Here is a 15796-nt window from a genome sequence, read left to right as displayed (position 1 = left end):
GAAATGGGAGACACGATACTGTGTGAAGAGTTTGACAGAGCATTGAAAGACCTGAGCCGAAACAAGGCCCCGGGAGTAGACAACATTCCATTAGAACTACTGACGGCCTTGGGAGAGCCAGTCCTGACAAAACTCTACCATCTGGTGAGCAAGATGTATGAGACAGACGAAATACCCTCAGACTTCAAGATGAATATAATAATTCCAGTCCCAAAGAAAGAAGGTGTTGACAGATGTGAAAATTACCGAACAATCAGTTTAATAAGCCACAGCTCCAAAATACTAACGCGAATTCTTTACAGACGAATGGAAAAACTAGTATAAGCCGACCTCGGGGAAGATCAGTTTGGATTCCGTAGAAATATTGGAACATGCGAGGCAATACTGTCCCTACGACTTATCTTAGAAGCTAGATTAAGGAAAGGCAAACCTACATTTCTAGCATTTGTAGACTTAGAGAATGTGTTTGACAATGTTGACTGGAATACTCTCTTTCCAATTCTGAAGATGGCAGGGATAAAATACAGGGAGCTAAAGGCTATTTACAATTTGTACAGAAACCAGTTGGCAGTAACAAGAGTCGAGGGTCATGAAAGGGAAGCAGTGGTTGGGAAGGGAGTGAGACAGGGTTGTAGCCTCTCCCCAATGTTATTCAATCTTTATATTGAGCAAGCAGTGAAGGAAACAAAAGAAAAATTCGGAGTAGGTATTAAAATCCATGGAGAAGTAATAAAAACTTTGAGGTTTGCCGATGACATTGTAATTCTGTCAGAGACAGCAAAGGACTTGGTAGAGCAGTTGAACGGAATGGATAGTGTCTTGAAAGGAGGATATAAGATGAACATCAACAAAATCAAAACGAGGATTATGGAATGTAGTCGAATTAAGCCGAGTGATGCTGAGGGAATTAGATTAGGAAATGAGACACTTAAAGTAGTAAAGGAGTTTTGCTATTTGGGGAGCAAAATATCTGATGATGGTCGAAGTAGAGAGGATATAAAATGTAGACTGGCAATGGCAAGGAAAGCATTTCTGAAGAAGAGAAATTTGTTAACATCAAGTATAGATTTAAGTGTCAGGAAGTCAATTCTGAAAGTATTTGTATGGATTGTAGCTATGTATGGAAGTGAAACATGGACGATAAATAGTTTGGACAAGAAGAGAATAGAAGCTTTCAAAATGTGGTGCTACAGAAGAATGCTGAAGATTAGATGGATAGATCGCATAACTAATGAGGAGGTATTGAATAGAATTGGTGAGAAGAGAAGTTTGTGGCACAACTTGACTAGAAGAAGGGATCGTTTGGTAGGACATGTTCTGAGGCATCACGGGATCGCCAATTTAGTATTGAAGGGCAGCGTGGAGGGTAAAATTGTAGAGGGAGACCAAGAGATGAATACACTAAGCAGATACAGAAGGATGTAGACTGCAGTAGGTACTGGGAGATGAAGAAGCTGGCACAGGATAGAGTAGCATGGAGAGCTGCATCAAACCAGTCTCAGGACTGAAGGCCACAACAACAACATTCCTTGAGTACTCCTCCCATCTCCTGTGGCACTGGTGGCAAACACTTGTCGTTGTCAGAGGCTTGCCCCTCTTACAGTCTTCTAATAACAAACTTCCGACCTGCACATAGAAACAGGTGGATTGGTAGAAACGTTCTCACTCTCCCGCACTCGTACCTAAAATATCGTGTGTTTGAGACGGTTGAAGACCGAGTGTTTCTAGAATTTACACCAAAATTCTTGAGGCACTACAATATTTACTGCACATGTAGGGAATATTTGTAGCCAACATTCATGACTTCATTGCATAGTTCAGCCACCTGCTGCAGACACTGTGTCAGTCTTCGGCTTTGGACTGGCTTCACAGGTTGCTGGCTTCAGCTCCTGTGCATTTTTATCACTTCTGATTGAGCATGGTCTGTATGTGTGGGAGGAGTTTATGGAGGGTTTCACCTAAGAGGACTACCCTGTGAGCTTTGTCTCATGTGCTGAGCTTGTGAGCTCTTTCTCATGTGGGGAAGGCACAGCTGTTATGACAGTACGAGGTTTTCAATGGCTCACACTGGAGTAAGTGATTGCAGAGCCTTACGGCACATTATGCAAAAACCTGTCCACCATATGGCTTCTGCAGTGACCAAGTTCAAGCCAACTGCTCGTCTGACTACAAATGTGACAAGTTACAGGATGTTAAGTCATGCAGTCTGCATCAGCTGGCAACAATGGGCTGTTGCAGTTGCTAGATAATGGTTCTCTTTTGTTCAAGCTATCCAATGCCGCAGGTACTAGAGATCAAACAATAAGCTGCCTACAGAGTAAATCCAAAGTCCAAAACAACCAAATACCTGGCAGAGGGTAACTGAGGAGTCCGGCATGGAAATGAGCTCAACAAAATGAGAGGTAATGAAAATCAGCAGGGTAAATAAAAAGACATTAAGGATGTAAGTTGTAATGGAAAAATTGTTGAAGAAGTAGATGCTTTCAAATATCTAGGAAGTAAGCTAATCACAAAATGAAACATCAAGGAAGAAATTTCGGTGGGGATAGAAAAATGCTCAAAATTTTATTATTGTTCATCAGACACAATTCCCTAGTTGGAAAATCCTGCCAAAGCAAAAGATCATGATACACAAATCATATTATCTACCAATTTTGACCAATGGATCAGAATGTTGGACTTGGGCAAAGAAAGAACTGGGTAGAATACAAGTGATAAAGATACCGTTTCTATGAGGGATCGTGGGTAAGACGAGAAGGGGCAGGATAAAAAATGATCAATCCTCTAACAGAACTTATGGAGAAAAATACGCTAAAATGGTTTGGCCAAGTTAAAGGAATGGGAAAAGAAAGGCTACCAAGAAAAGTTCTGGAATAGACAGAATCTGGAAAAAGATCCATCGGCAAACTTTAAACAACTTGGAGACACCAGAATGAAATGCATCAGAGAGAACTACAATGGGAGGAAATGCTTAACAGCAGAAAAGAGAAGACTGGAATAGTCTTTGTGAACAACTGACAAAAGCAGAAATGTTTCAGGAAGAAGAAGAAGAAAATGATGATGATGATGATGATGATGAAGGTAAATATATGGGAATAATAATGTGATGGGTTGAGGGGATATACAGTGAAACAAGTACACAGGCTCAGTTGTAAGTGAAGCGTATGGCATGAGTCAATTTACTTAGGCCTATAGGATACCGCAAAACTAACTGAAATTCACCCACACATGAAAGTGCTTACAAAATACTTTAGATTCATACACTTGGATTACAGATCAAGTGTGTGGCCCTCTAACAGCAGACATTAAACAGTACAAAGACAGGCAGTGAAAATCATGACATACTTTTTGGACTCAATAGCAAGTGTAATCATAATCATCATTTAAGATTATGCCTTTCAGCGTTCAGTCTGGAGCATAGCCCCCTTATAAAATTCCTCCATGATCCTCTATTCAGTGCTAACATTGGTGCCTCTTCTGATGTTAAACCTATTACTTCAAAATCATTCTTAACCGAATCCAGGTACCTTCTCCTTGGTCTGCCCTGACTCCTCCTACCCTCTACTGCTGAACCCATGAGTCTCTTGGGTAACCTTGCTTCTCCCATGCGTGTAACATGACCCCACCATCTAAGCCTGTTCGCCCTGACTGCTACATCTATAGAGTTCATTCCCAGTTTTTCTTTGATTTCCTCATTGTGAACACCCTCCTGCCATTGTTCCCATCTACTAGTACCTGCAATCATCCTAGCTACTTTCATATCCATAACCTCAACCTTGTTGACAAGGTAACTGATAAGGTAACCTCAATCCACCCAGCTTTCGCTCCCATACAACAAAGTTGGTCGAAAGATTGAACGGTACTGGCTTCCTTCTTGCAGAAGAGACTAGATCGTAGCTGAGCGCTCACTGCATTAGCTTTGCTACACCTCGCTTCCAGTTCTTTCACTATGTTGCCATCCTGTGAGAATATGCATCCTAAGTACTTGAAACCATCCACCTGTTCTAACTTTGTTCCTCCTATTTGGCACTCAATCCGTTTATATTTCTTTCCCACTGACATTACTTTCGTTTTGGAGATGCTAATCTTCATACCATAGTCCTTACATTTCTGATCTAGATCTGAAATATTACTTTGCAAACTTTCAATCGAATCTGCCATCACAACTAAGTCATCCGCATATGCAAGACTGCTTATTTTGTGTTCACGTATCTTAATCTCACCCAGCCAGTCTATTGTTTTCAACATATGATCCATAAATAATATGAACAACAGTGGAGACAGGTTGCAGCCTTGTCTTACCCCTGAAACTACTTTGAACCATGAACTCAATTTACCGTCAACTCTAACTGCTGCCTGACTATCCATGTAAAGACCTTTAATTGCTTGCAAAAGTTTGCCTCCTATTCCATAATCTCGTGTAAGTGTAACAGAATGATAAAAAATCTCAACTGATAGACACTCAAGCCACTTTTCCCTCATAAAACCCTACTTATAAATGCAGTAAATAAGTTTCAGTGGGCAAATTGTGAATACTTTTCAGCCATCTATGTATTACTCCCTGAGAGAAAATGAAGATGAAATCTTTACAGCTGTGCACATATAGATATACAAAAATTTGTTCTTTTCATGCTTCATTCCTGCATGGAATGAGAAGATACTGTAATATAGTGTACAGAAAGTGAACTGCAGAAAACAGATGTAAATCTAAAGTCGGCGCTGATATCATGATCTTTCATGCACTTATGTGAAACTGGCATAGCTATTTTCAAGGACATCTACATACAGATGCTCTTACAACAGAACAAAAGGTACAGCTTACTGACAAAATAAGACTAAATTACTCAGCAATTAAATTAATAATGTTGTTCTAACATTCATATGCAGATTAATTCATTTAGATGCTGCTCAATTCTTAGATAACTGTCACAAAAACATCACATTTGCTTCAAGTTACAACCTCAAAAAGGAATGAAATCTTTTCACAAAATCTACTTGAAAAGAACGCAGTAAAGTATTCATAAATGAATATTATATGATTCATAATCTGCATCACAAATACATATGATACCCTGATAAGTAATATCCTACATTTAGTTTTGTTTGTCTCTCTCATTTTAGTCACACATACTACTGCATTCAACTATCTCTTACAACAATCAAACTCACTACATGATTCTTGTTGCACAGAAATCTACATGGTAGCTTTCTACTTCAAATATCACATTGTTTTCTGTTAGAATATTACACGTGGAACAACAGTATATTTGAGAACAAACCTGTTGAAGACATTTTTTAGTATCTCCTGCGACTGCCGGGGATCATCATTCAAGCTATTATCATCCAGGAGAAGTGGTGGATTGCTGCTACCATGGTCATGTAGTGATTCCAGACTCCGGTATCCTAGCACCACTGCTTCGTCATATACTCTCAGTGATGATGATCTAGGGGGAAACAAGAAATTAAAAGGTCTAGATCAAATGCAAATTAAAGCTCATACAGTCAATGGAGAAATGGATTATAATAATAAAAATTATACAAAACTGTTAAGTGGCTAAGCATAACATTGTGTTCTATGCGTGCGACAGTTCTTGAATCCATTATGTCCTCACAAAGTTTAGGAACCAATTTAACCAGAGTGACCACTTGCAACTAGTGACACATGTGGTAACATACATCTTTAAGAAAATCATATTTTCATCTGTCTGGGAAATTACACTAACTTATGGATACACTACACATATACCACAGGACCACTCAGATCCCAGCAAACAAGATTTCCACAATATTTGAATACTGGAGTGGAGAAAAAAAGGGAATGTCCTCTTGATCTTTTTATCTGTCATGAAATAATATCATGTTAAGGTAATCAATTCATGTGTACAATTGTATATTGCAAATTTCACCTGAAACTAGCAAAATTTGTGTGACTCAAGAAAACTAGAAGTATTTTGATTTTATATATATGCATATGATGTAAACTTTCAACCATTAAATGTATTAGTCATCTGTGACTTGCATAACCCTTTTGTTTATTGAAACACACAATATTTTTTTGTAAATATTGAATGTGTATCTGATGCACACTACAAAAAGGATCAACTGCTGAAAAATAAATAAATACTTTATTAGTGTGTTGTCGCAAACATTACTGACCCTTCAGTTTTCAAGTTTTGAGACATTTGATTTCCCGTATTAAACTTGTGGATGACGGAAAGATAATTTCAACACATTTTTCATACATTGCTTCTTCAGTGTACTGTTCTCTTTTTGCTTATGAACAATTTGAACAAATTTTATTGGCCACATTTAAAAATAAACTAGCAAAAATATCTGCTGGACATCTATTTTTTATTAATAATGTCTCATTCACTTTAACAGAGAAAATGTCATCTCCTGGGGCTGTTAACTTTATTTACTAATTTTATTTTGTTAACTTAGCTGAAAATTTCAGATCTGTTGAGGCGTGAATCAGCGATCTTGCCACAGTGGTAAGTTTTGCAGGTAACTGTACTAAAGAGCCACCTCATCAGCGTGATATCTGCAGAGGGCCAGACTAACATACAATTCCTGAAGAGGAGCAGCAGTCATTTCTACAGTTACAGCAGCAGAAGTATAGGAGACTGACTGATCTGGCCTTGTTAACATTAGTACTCTGTGTGGCTGAAAGCAAGGGAAACGACAGCTGTCATACTTCTCAAGGACATACATAAATACTCTGTGTTTTAATGGTGGTGGTATCCTATTGGCTAAAATACTTCAGAGGTAAAATGGTTCTCAATTTTGGTCTCCAAGCATGGACTGCTTAGTACATAGTTTTCTCATCAGAAAAATCAGATCTTGTGTTCTACAGAATAGTGCATAGAATATTAGTTCCTTTATCAGAAAGGTACTTTGGAGAAACTGGCATGTGAATTAGATAGTTTGAAGATAGATACAGTGGGAATTAACAACATGGGTCAATGGGAAGAATACGATTTCAGGTCAGGTGAGTACAAGGTTATCAACATAAAATCAAATAGGGGTAATGCAGAAGTAAGTCTAACGATGAATAGGACAATACGAATATGGATGAGCTACTGTAAACAGCATAATGAACGCATTATCCTACGGAAGACAGACAGGAAGTCAACACCCACCACAGGTATATATGCCAACTACCTCACCAGATGATAAACTCATTGAAAACAGTGTACGATGAAAGAAAATAAATTATTTAGCATGTTAAGGGAAAAAATTTAACTGTGATGGAAATTGGAATTTGATGGTATGAAAAGAAAGAGAAGGAAAAATAGTAAGAGAACATGAACTGGGAAAAAAGAAAGGGAAGACACCTGGTAAAACTTTGTACAGAGAACAACTTTATCATTGTTTGATTAACCTTTAGTTTGAGAATCATGAAATATGGTTGTATATGAAGATCTCAGAAGGTTTTACATAGCAAGACAAAAATTTAGCAATCAGATTTTAAACAACAAAACATTTCTGGGAGCAGATGTGGGCTCGGACTATAATTTATTAGTTATGAAATGCAGATTAAAACTGAAGAAATTGTAGAAATGTAGGAAATTAAGGACATAAAACCTGGACAGGTTGATAAACCAGAGGTTGTTGAGAGCATCAAAAGGAGTATTAGGCAATGATGATTACAAAAGGCAAAATAAATACAATGCTAGATGAAAGGGGAGCTTTGAGAAATGAAACAGTGAAAGTATCAGAGGATATTGCAAATTTAACCCTTCAAGGAAAAAAATGACGATGTGGACAGCGCTACACTGCAGTGGTTTAATGAGATGCGTGCACAGAATGTACCAATTAATGGTGCGTTGACATGGCAAAAAGCCTTAGATTTCGCTAAGTTGATCGATGATTCTAATTTTAAGGCAAGTAACAGATAGTTGCAAAGATTTACGGGCAGGAGAAGAAAAATCAGCACCTACAGGTGATGCAGAATTTTGGAGGAAAAACACCATGTGTAAACTGTTAGAAAAATAGTCCTGAAAACTTGTACAACGCAGATGAGACGGGATTGTTTTTATCAACTGATGCCAGAGAAGACGATGGTCTTTAGATGAGAAAAGTGAAAAGGAGGGAAACAGTATAAAGTACGCCTAACCAGCAACGCATCAGGGACACTTAAATTAACTACTGATCGGACAATCAGCAAACCCACAGTGCTTCAACAATGTAAGAAGCTTACCAGGTAAGAGGATGCATACATTTTACTTTAACTTCCTTTAATTTATAAGTTAATTCAGTACAGTATAGCTACAGCTGTAATGTTTTGCTATAGTCATATTGTAAGTGTGATTTCTTTTATTGCAGTCAGTTACAAGGCAAATCGGAAAGCACGGATTACGTCTATTTTTGCTTGATAAAGCGATGTCAATGAAGAATAAGAAAATTGCATTGTCAGTGGATAATTGTAATGCGCATAACAACATGCTAGCATTGAAGAACGTTGAACCATGCAACTTCCCCCCAAACTGTACTTCGATTTTTCATCTACCAGATAAGGGGATAACTTAGAACTTTAAGACAATATAATGTTCACGATTAGTTCAACACGTGATCACAAACATTGAAAGAAAGGTGAGCAATCAATTCAGTTTCAATGTGAAGCAGGCTTGTGACATGATGGCTAGTTCCTGGAACAGTGTACAGCCAAACATGATTGCGAACTGCCGGAAAAATACAAGAATTTCCGAAAATGAAGATGTTAGTGAGAATGTTGTGGTGGATGAAATAATGCAGGATAATATTAAAAGTGATCTGGAGATTTATTCAGTAGTTACTGGTGAAACCATAGATGCTTCAGTAGTTGAATACTCATCAGCGGACAATGAGGCATTGGTGTTTGAAGCATACATCGACGGATCTGTCATTGAGGAGTTAAAGGGTAATTCACCTATTGAAGATTCTGACGATGACAGTGATGTGATAAGTGTGAATCCCCCACCTCTGATGGAGCTAATAGGTCAATTGGAAACCATTTAGCAAGTAACATCTTCAATCCCCAGTGTTTAAGTGCAGCAATTGATTGTGTTCGAGCAGATAAAGAAAATGTTCACAAGAGAATCTTTAAGAAAAAAGAAAGAAAGGAAAATAAGTGAATTTTTCTGTTCACATAAGTAAGATATTCTACAGGTACATTATTAATAAATGAAGTAAACAAAATGCGTTTCATTATTTGTCTTTTAATGTTATTTTTCATCAGAAAATTACTACAGTAATGTACTTCTCAGCTCTGGCTCGTTGCTCCGAGTCATGATAACAAAACCTCATTGTAACAATAACCCTGGTACAAAAATTTAATTTTCACTGTCCCATGAAATTCATTACATTGAGATTTGACTGTACTACCAAAACATTAGTTTAATGAGTGTTGATGACAAAATACTAACACAGGTTATTATAGAAGAATGGAGCAACTGGTAGAAGCACAGCTGGGAGATGACCAGTTTAGTTTCCAAAACTGTGTAGGAAGATGCAAAGTAATACTGATCATATGGGTTACCCTTAGGAGATAAGCTGAAAAAAGACAAACCCACATTTACAGCATATTGCTTAGAAAAGTTTTGGACAATGCTGGCTGGAATACACAGTCTCAAATATTGAAATAAATAATGATAAAATACTGGGAGTGACAGGTCAGTTACAATCTGTGCAGAAACCAGACTACAGATAGGCGTGTCAGGCATGTACAGGAAGCCAGAGATGAGAAGGGAATGAGCAGGGCTGTAACCTATCTTCCATGTTATTCAGTCTGTACACACAGAAAGCAATAAAGGAAATCAAGGTGAAATTTGGAAAAGGAAAGTTAATAGAGACGAAATAAAAACTTTACAGTTTGCTGACAGCAAAGACAACAAAGGGCTTGGTTGATTATTTTAACTGAATGCACAGTGTCTTGAAAAGGGGTTAAAAGATGAACATCAACAAAAGAAAATAAAGTTAGTTAAGTGCAGTTGAACTAAATCTTGCAATACTGAGGGATTTACATTTGGAAGAGACACTAAAAACAGTCTATGAGTTCTGATATATGGGCAGCAAAATAACCAATAATGACCACGGTAAAGTGGATATAAAATGCAAACTGACAATTGCTAAATGCATTTCTGAAAAATGGAAATTTGTTAACGTAAGATATCAATTTAAGTGTTAGAAAATCTATGACTGAATCTATGACATCATTCCATCTCATATCCACACAAGCTGTTACACTCAGACATTTTTATGAGTTGGATAACACATCATTTAATAAACTTTTTGCATATCTAAAATGTTTAAAAAGAGCTGCTTTGAAGTGGCACTGAAGGAGTTTCTTAACTAACAAGTGTATTTATAATTTCAAATTATTCCTGGGGCCTATCAGAGGAATAGCTTACTTGTACTGGAAGTAATGAATTATATTGTATCATATGTTTGCAGTCTAAAACAAATCCTGCACTTGTCTCTGGAGAATTAATATAGAGACTAAGCAGTGTGCCAAATAATTAAGTTGTTCCTAAGCTAAGCAAAAATATTATTGTTAATTCTTTACAAATCGAAGGGCAGGGCTAAATGTATCCAATACCCAGCTCTTTGTTGACTTGCTCATTGTTCTAATTGGTGAATACAACTCCTGTTATGATGTAACTTCTTCTTATTGATCGCCAATTCCTCCTACACCACTGATGACTGTATTAGCAATACCGACTGACTTACTCTGTCGCATTACATTAATGATAAGTAAGTAATATCTACCTTCAGCACAATTTCCATGAAGTGATGTGATTTGTGTAAGCAAAGTTTTTGTTTTGTTTTTGACAGACTTGTCCTGGAATTGCATTATATGTTCAGTATACATACATTTAAATGTTCATGGTAGGGTTCTTAAGTAAAGAAGTGAAAAATGTGTCACTTTTTACATTTCAACTGTTTCACAGAAGATCTGTGATACGAAGATAAGTTTATCAGCTAAATTGTAAAACTAAAGCAAATTAGAAAAACACACTAAAATCACTGTTGGTTTTCCACTGTTATAACGCCTGTAACGCTCTACCAGTTACTAACCTCAAAGAAATTGGAGCAGCGAAAGCTAAGACTACCAGACCTGTATATAACACACATGGAACAAGAACTGCAAATCTTTTACACTGGCAACAACTGCATTTAAGTTGGTGATTTTCTCTGTTCATGCTGATCAAGGCAAGGGGTGCCTGTAACGCAAACGTCTCTCGATAAATTGACTCTGTCCTGCAGTTCTAACCTCTTCTTCAAAAGTGTTTTTCTAATAGTATGATGTGACCGATAATGATTTTCAAATGTCCCCGCCTTTATTTTTGTAATCACTTGTGACGAAACGAAAAGCATGAGGTCGCTGGGCTCTTTACCCTTTTCTGCATTTTTTCACTTTACGAAATTGACATTTTCACAATTTACGCACTGCACGTTAACTAACACGGTAGGCATTGTGTCTTGCTATAGTACTAAGCATCTCCGAAGCGTCATTGTTCCCGTATTGTGTCGAGGCGAAAATCAAACGCATACGAATGTTACCAAAGCGCACGTTTTCACGAATTCTGCAGCCTTACGCTGCTGTTTTAAGCTTCGAAAGTGCTGAAATGCCACAGAGGATACGCATAGTTCTAACAGAACAACGTTAATTGTTGACAGCTAATTTTATGTAGTAACCATGAATCTTCCATCCTTCAATGTTGGAGCTGCAGGTGTTGCGTTATTGTCAATAGAATTCAACACAGCGCCACACAGTTCTCGCTGCAAGAGCCAATCATAATGTCAACGCGAGAGCGGGAAATACAAACTGTATGCGCAGTATTCGCGCATGGACTAAGTATTTGCGCATAAGGTTACAGTTGCGTTTGTAGAGGTAATAATAAATAAATGTGTAGCTATTGCCAACGGATCGGAGACTCGTAAAGCCGATCGAACTGCAATTTCATTATGCTTTTCCGAATACATCTATGGATGAATATACTACACACAACATTCAATGACAGAGATGCAAACAATTTGTAAATTGTGCTTGTGAATTCTGGTTTATCCAGTGCCATTACAAGCAGTGATCGAGGGTTCAATGAGTAAACGCATTAAAGGACACAAAAATTTGAAACTTTCAAACGACATATTTTTAAATTGTTAGCACGGCATTACATTGTAGAAGCAAAAAACATTCAGATAGAAAAAAAACTGACATTGACGCAAATCAAGTATATACAAAATAATATGTAATGAAAAACATAAATTGCTACAAAATAATATTGATTGAATTCCTCAATATTTATAGTACAGAAGCAAATAAGTGATGATTTGGTCGAGAAAAACTGTTCCCAAGCTGAAGAAAACTAATTTGTGCAATCACTAACCATAATTAAATAGTTTTGATACTTAAATATAAAAAATATTAACTGTGATAATTTAAAATCTGAAATTCAATGTGGCACAATGTATTTATTTATTTATTTATTATCATCCCAATGATCACATTTGTGATATAGGATTTGTCAGGGCACATTTTAACAACTATATAATATCTTTACAAAATTTTTGTCTGTGCTGAATTCATTTTAATCTATCTTATGTTTGATATAATATACAACTAATAAGTGTTTTTATAACATAATTTATTATGCACTGATGTAATTTCATTTGTCACATTAACTTATACATATATTTTATACAGTTGCACAGAGATATTCACTTATGCTGTAATAGCATTTGTCAAGCATGTGGTTCTTTAGAACAGTTTTAAATTTATCCTCATTATCCAGCTCTTTGATATGTTTTGGTAGTGCATTAAAAAGTTTGATGCCTTGATTTCATACATGTTTCTGGCTTCGGGTCCTTGTTACAGCTTGTATGTGGAGATCTTTACATTGCCGTGTATCGTAATTATGGAAGTCTGTATTGGTTTTCATTTTGTCCTGATTTCTTTTGATCACCAACAGACATTTCAGAATGTATAATGATGGAGTTGTTAAAATTTTCAATGCTTTAAAAAGGGGCCTACAATGTGTTTGAGGTGGGCTGTGGGTCATTATCCGAATAGCACGTTTTTGCAATTTGAAAATCTCATTTAGACGACAATTTGTTTTTCCCCAGAATACTATCCCATAGGTTGCAATGGACTGAAAATAGCCAAAATATACTAATCTGGTACAGTCATTACTACAAACTCTTGAAATTATTCTAAGCACAAAACATCCTGAATTTAGTTTGAGTGCTAAGTTCACCACATGGTCCTTCCAATTAATCTTCTCATCAATGTGCATACCCAGGAATTTTGCACACTGTACTCTTTCAAGTTGTTTGCCCTCCATGGTGGGATTTAGGTTGTCCTGTTCACTTATTTTTCCATATTGCACATAATTAGTTTTTTTTGCATTCAGTGTTAGCTTGTTAGCACTAAACCATTTTTGTATATCTTGTAGGACATGGTCCACAGTACTGTGCAATGACTGCTTCATATCACTAACTATTAAACTAGTATCATCGGCAAATAACATGATTCTAGCTTTTCTCTCTGACACCTGAATATCATTAATGTAAATGTGGAACAGCAAGGGGCCTAATACACTTCCTTGGGGTACTCCTACTGTGACGTCCCTTGGATCTGATCTTAGTTTAATTTTTTGATTAATATTTGGTGCTGTAATTTCAACCACCTGCATCCTCTTTTCCAGATAAGACTCAAACCACTTTTTTACCGGTCCTCTGATACCTATAGCTTCAAGCTTTTTCAAAAGTATGCTGTGGTCAACAGTGTCAAAGGCTCTTGACAAATCTAGATTTATCCCAACTACACTATTTCCCTCTTCCAATTTAGTGATTATTTCTTTTGTGTATTCTAGTACAGCTGTTTCGGTACTTCTCCCAGCTTGAAATCCATGCTGATTACTGTTTATCAGATTGAGCATATTAAGATAATGTGTGACTCTGTATTTCATTAGTATCTCTAAAACTTTAGAGAAAGTTGGGAGGAGTGAGACAGGTCTGTAGTTTTCTATTTTAAGTTTATCACCCCTTTTCAACAGGGGAATGACTTTAGAAATTTTCAGTTTTTGTGGAAACACACCCTCAGCCATTGACAAGTTTATTATATTTCTAAATGGGACTAAAGGTTAGCTTCTTAAACAACAAATGTCTCTAGAGCAGTATCTTAGGTGAATTCCTTCTTATAACATAATGGACATTCATATCAAACATTCCTCTTGGCCCAACATAATTATAGCTTAAATTAAGTAGGGAGCCATGGAAGCATACTGTAATGTTGTAATTATAGATCTCCATAATATTTTTATTACAACAGCAATTTCATATGGGCATGAGGTTCAGTACATGCTGTGACTCAACTAGCTTTAGTCTAGATGTCGCCAAGGATTTCCCTTTTGTGGAGACTAGGGACAGAAGTGTGAAGACAACACAAGGAGTCCACAAATATCCTGACAAGACAGAGAAAAAAAGGTATAAGTTAAGGCTGGCTGTAATCAGAGGGTTAAAAAGATGAAAAAAGTCCTTCCTGCTAGACAGTAGTTGTGGGATGGGGACGTCTAAGCTAGTACAGAACTCTCTGGGTAGGGAGCATCACACAACTAGCATTTTTAAGCCTAATGCTAAGACTCAGTGACTGGGGAGATATTTTGGTAAATATAGCCATTTAGTCATTACTGGGGGTGCCAGGATGACGTTAGGCATATCACTTGCAATGCTCCTCACACTAATTAAAGATTATGTCAGTTCTTGATAGAGCTAACAAGCCCTAGAGGAAACATGTTGTAAGTGTATATGCAGTGCTTCAGGAGCCCATCAGCATACTGGAGTGATCACATATGGGTGTGGTTCATGCACTGCCTCTAATAAATTTGCACCAAACATGCAATGTTTCACATCTGAACTTCTCCAGAACAAAATTATTTGCATAATTAATTTTCAGAAGCTTTCATTGTACCCAGAGCATTGTCACTTCCAATCCCAGTGATTTTCAAAATTTCACGAGGTCTTTGTTATAGTGAATGATTATGAAAGACAGAGCTGTCACACAACTACAGACACAGTTGCAACAAACAGAGGAGAAACAAATAATTACCAGCTCAGATGGCACGAAGAACCATTGCAAATTTGGATTTTCTCATTAAAACATAAGAAGTGAGTTTGGGAGGTAGACTGGAATGAGGGGTTTGTTGGGTGGGATGGATTAAGGGAGAAAATGTGCAGAGGAGGGAGAGATGAAGAGGGCTGGTTGTTGCTTCAGAGGCAGGCAGCAGCTGTCCAGAATGGGAATGCAGGAGGAAGAGGCTGCAGGTGTATAGGATAGACATACAACACACAGGCTCGGAGCCAATGACTTCATGCAGCACAATGACGTAGAAGAATGGATTGAGAGGAGTGCAGGACAGAGGGAGGCAGACTGTTGGATAGAGAGTGTGAGTGCAATGGGTTAGTGGAGATTGAGATTAGGAGGATTACAGGAGCAAGAGATGTATTACAAGGATAACTGCCATGCACGTATTTCAGAAAAGCTGGTGCTTGGGGAAGGATCCAGGTGGCACAGATTATGAAGCAGCCATTGAACTCGAGCATGTTGTGCTTAGCAGTGTGTTCTGCCACTGGCTGATCAACTTTGCTCTTTGCCACATTTTTGCAGTCACCAAACCTCTGATTAGGACAGAGTAAGCTTGTGACAGGACTGGAATCAGATGTGCTGATTGGGTGAATTGGGCAGGTCTTGCACCTGGATCTTCCATAGGGATATGACGGCTTTGCTGGGGTTGGGAGTTGGAGTGGTATGGGGATG

The 15796-nt window shown here is 37.5% G+C and overlaps 1 protein-coding gene across 2 annotated transcripts in view; it reads right to left on the bottom strand.

Moving 5' to 3' along the window:
* Positions 1 to 11735, bottom strand: part of LOC124805214 (45 kDa calcium-binding protein) — a 147044-nt gene extending 135309 nt beyond the window's left edge. Inside the window, exons 1-2 of one of the 2 annotated variants that reach the window (XM_047265720.1) lie at positions 11677 to 11735; positions 5280 to 5444 (exon numbers count right to left, since the gene is read on the bottom strand). In XM_047265720.1, the coding sequence (XP_047121676.1) occupies positions 5280 to 5292 (13 nt within the window). In that variant the 5' untranslated portion in view covers positions 5293 to 5444; positions 11677 to 11735. Of the gene's footprint in view, positions 1 to 5279; positions 5445 to 11055 lie in introns of both variants that reach the window. The other variant, XM_047265718.1, reaches the window with a different exon arrangement.
* Between the last annotated feature and the right edge of the window lie 4061 nt (positions 11736 to 15796).

Source organism: Schistocerca piceifrons, chromosome 7 (genome assembly GCF_021461385.2).
Source record: "Schistocerca piceifrons isolate TAMUIC-IGC-003096 chromosome 7, iqSchPice1.1, whole genome shotgun sequence".
NCBI classification, from domain to species: Eukaryota; Metazoa; Arthropoda; class Insecta; order Orthoptera; family Acrididae; genus Schistocerca; species Schistocerca piceifrons.
The sequence above is the reverse complement of the archived record's forward strand: the minus strand, read 5'-3'. Positions and strand labels throughout refer to the sequence as shown.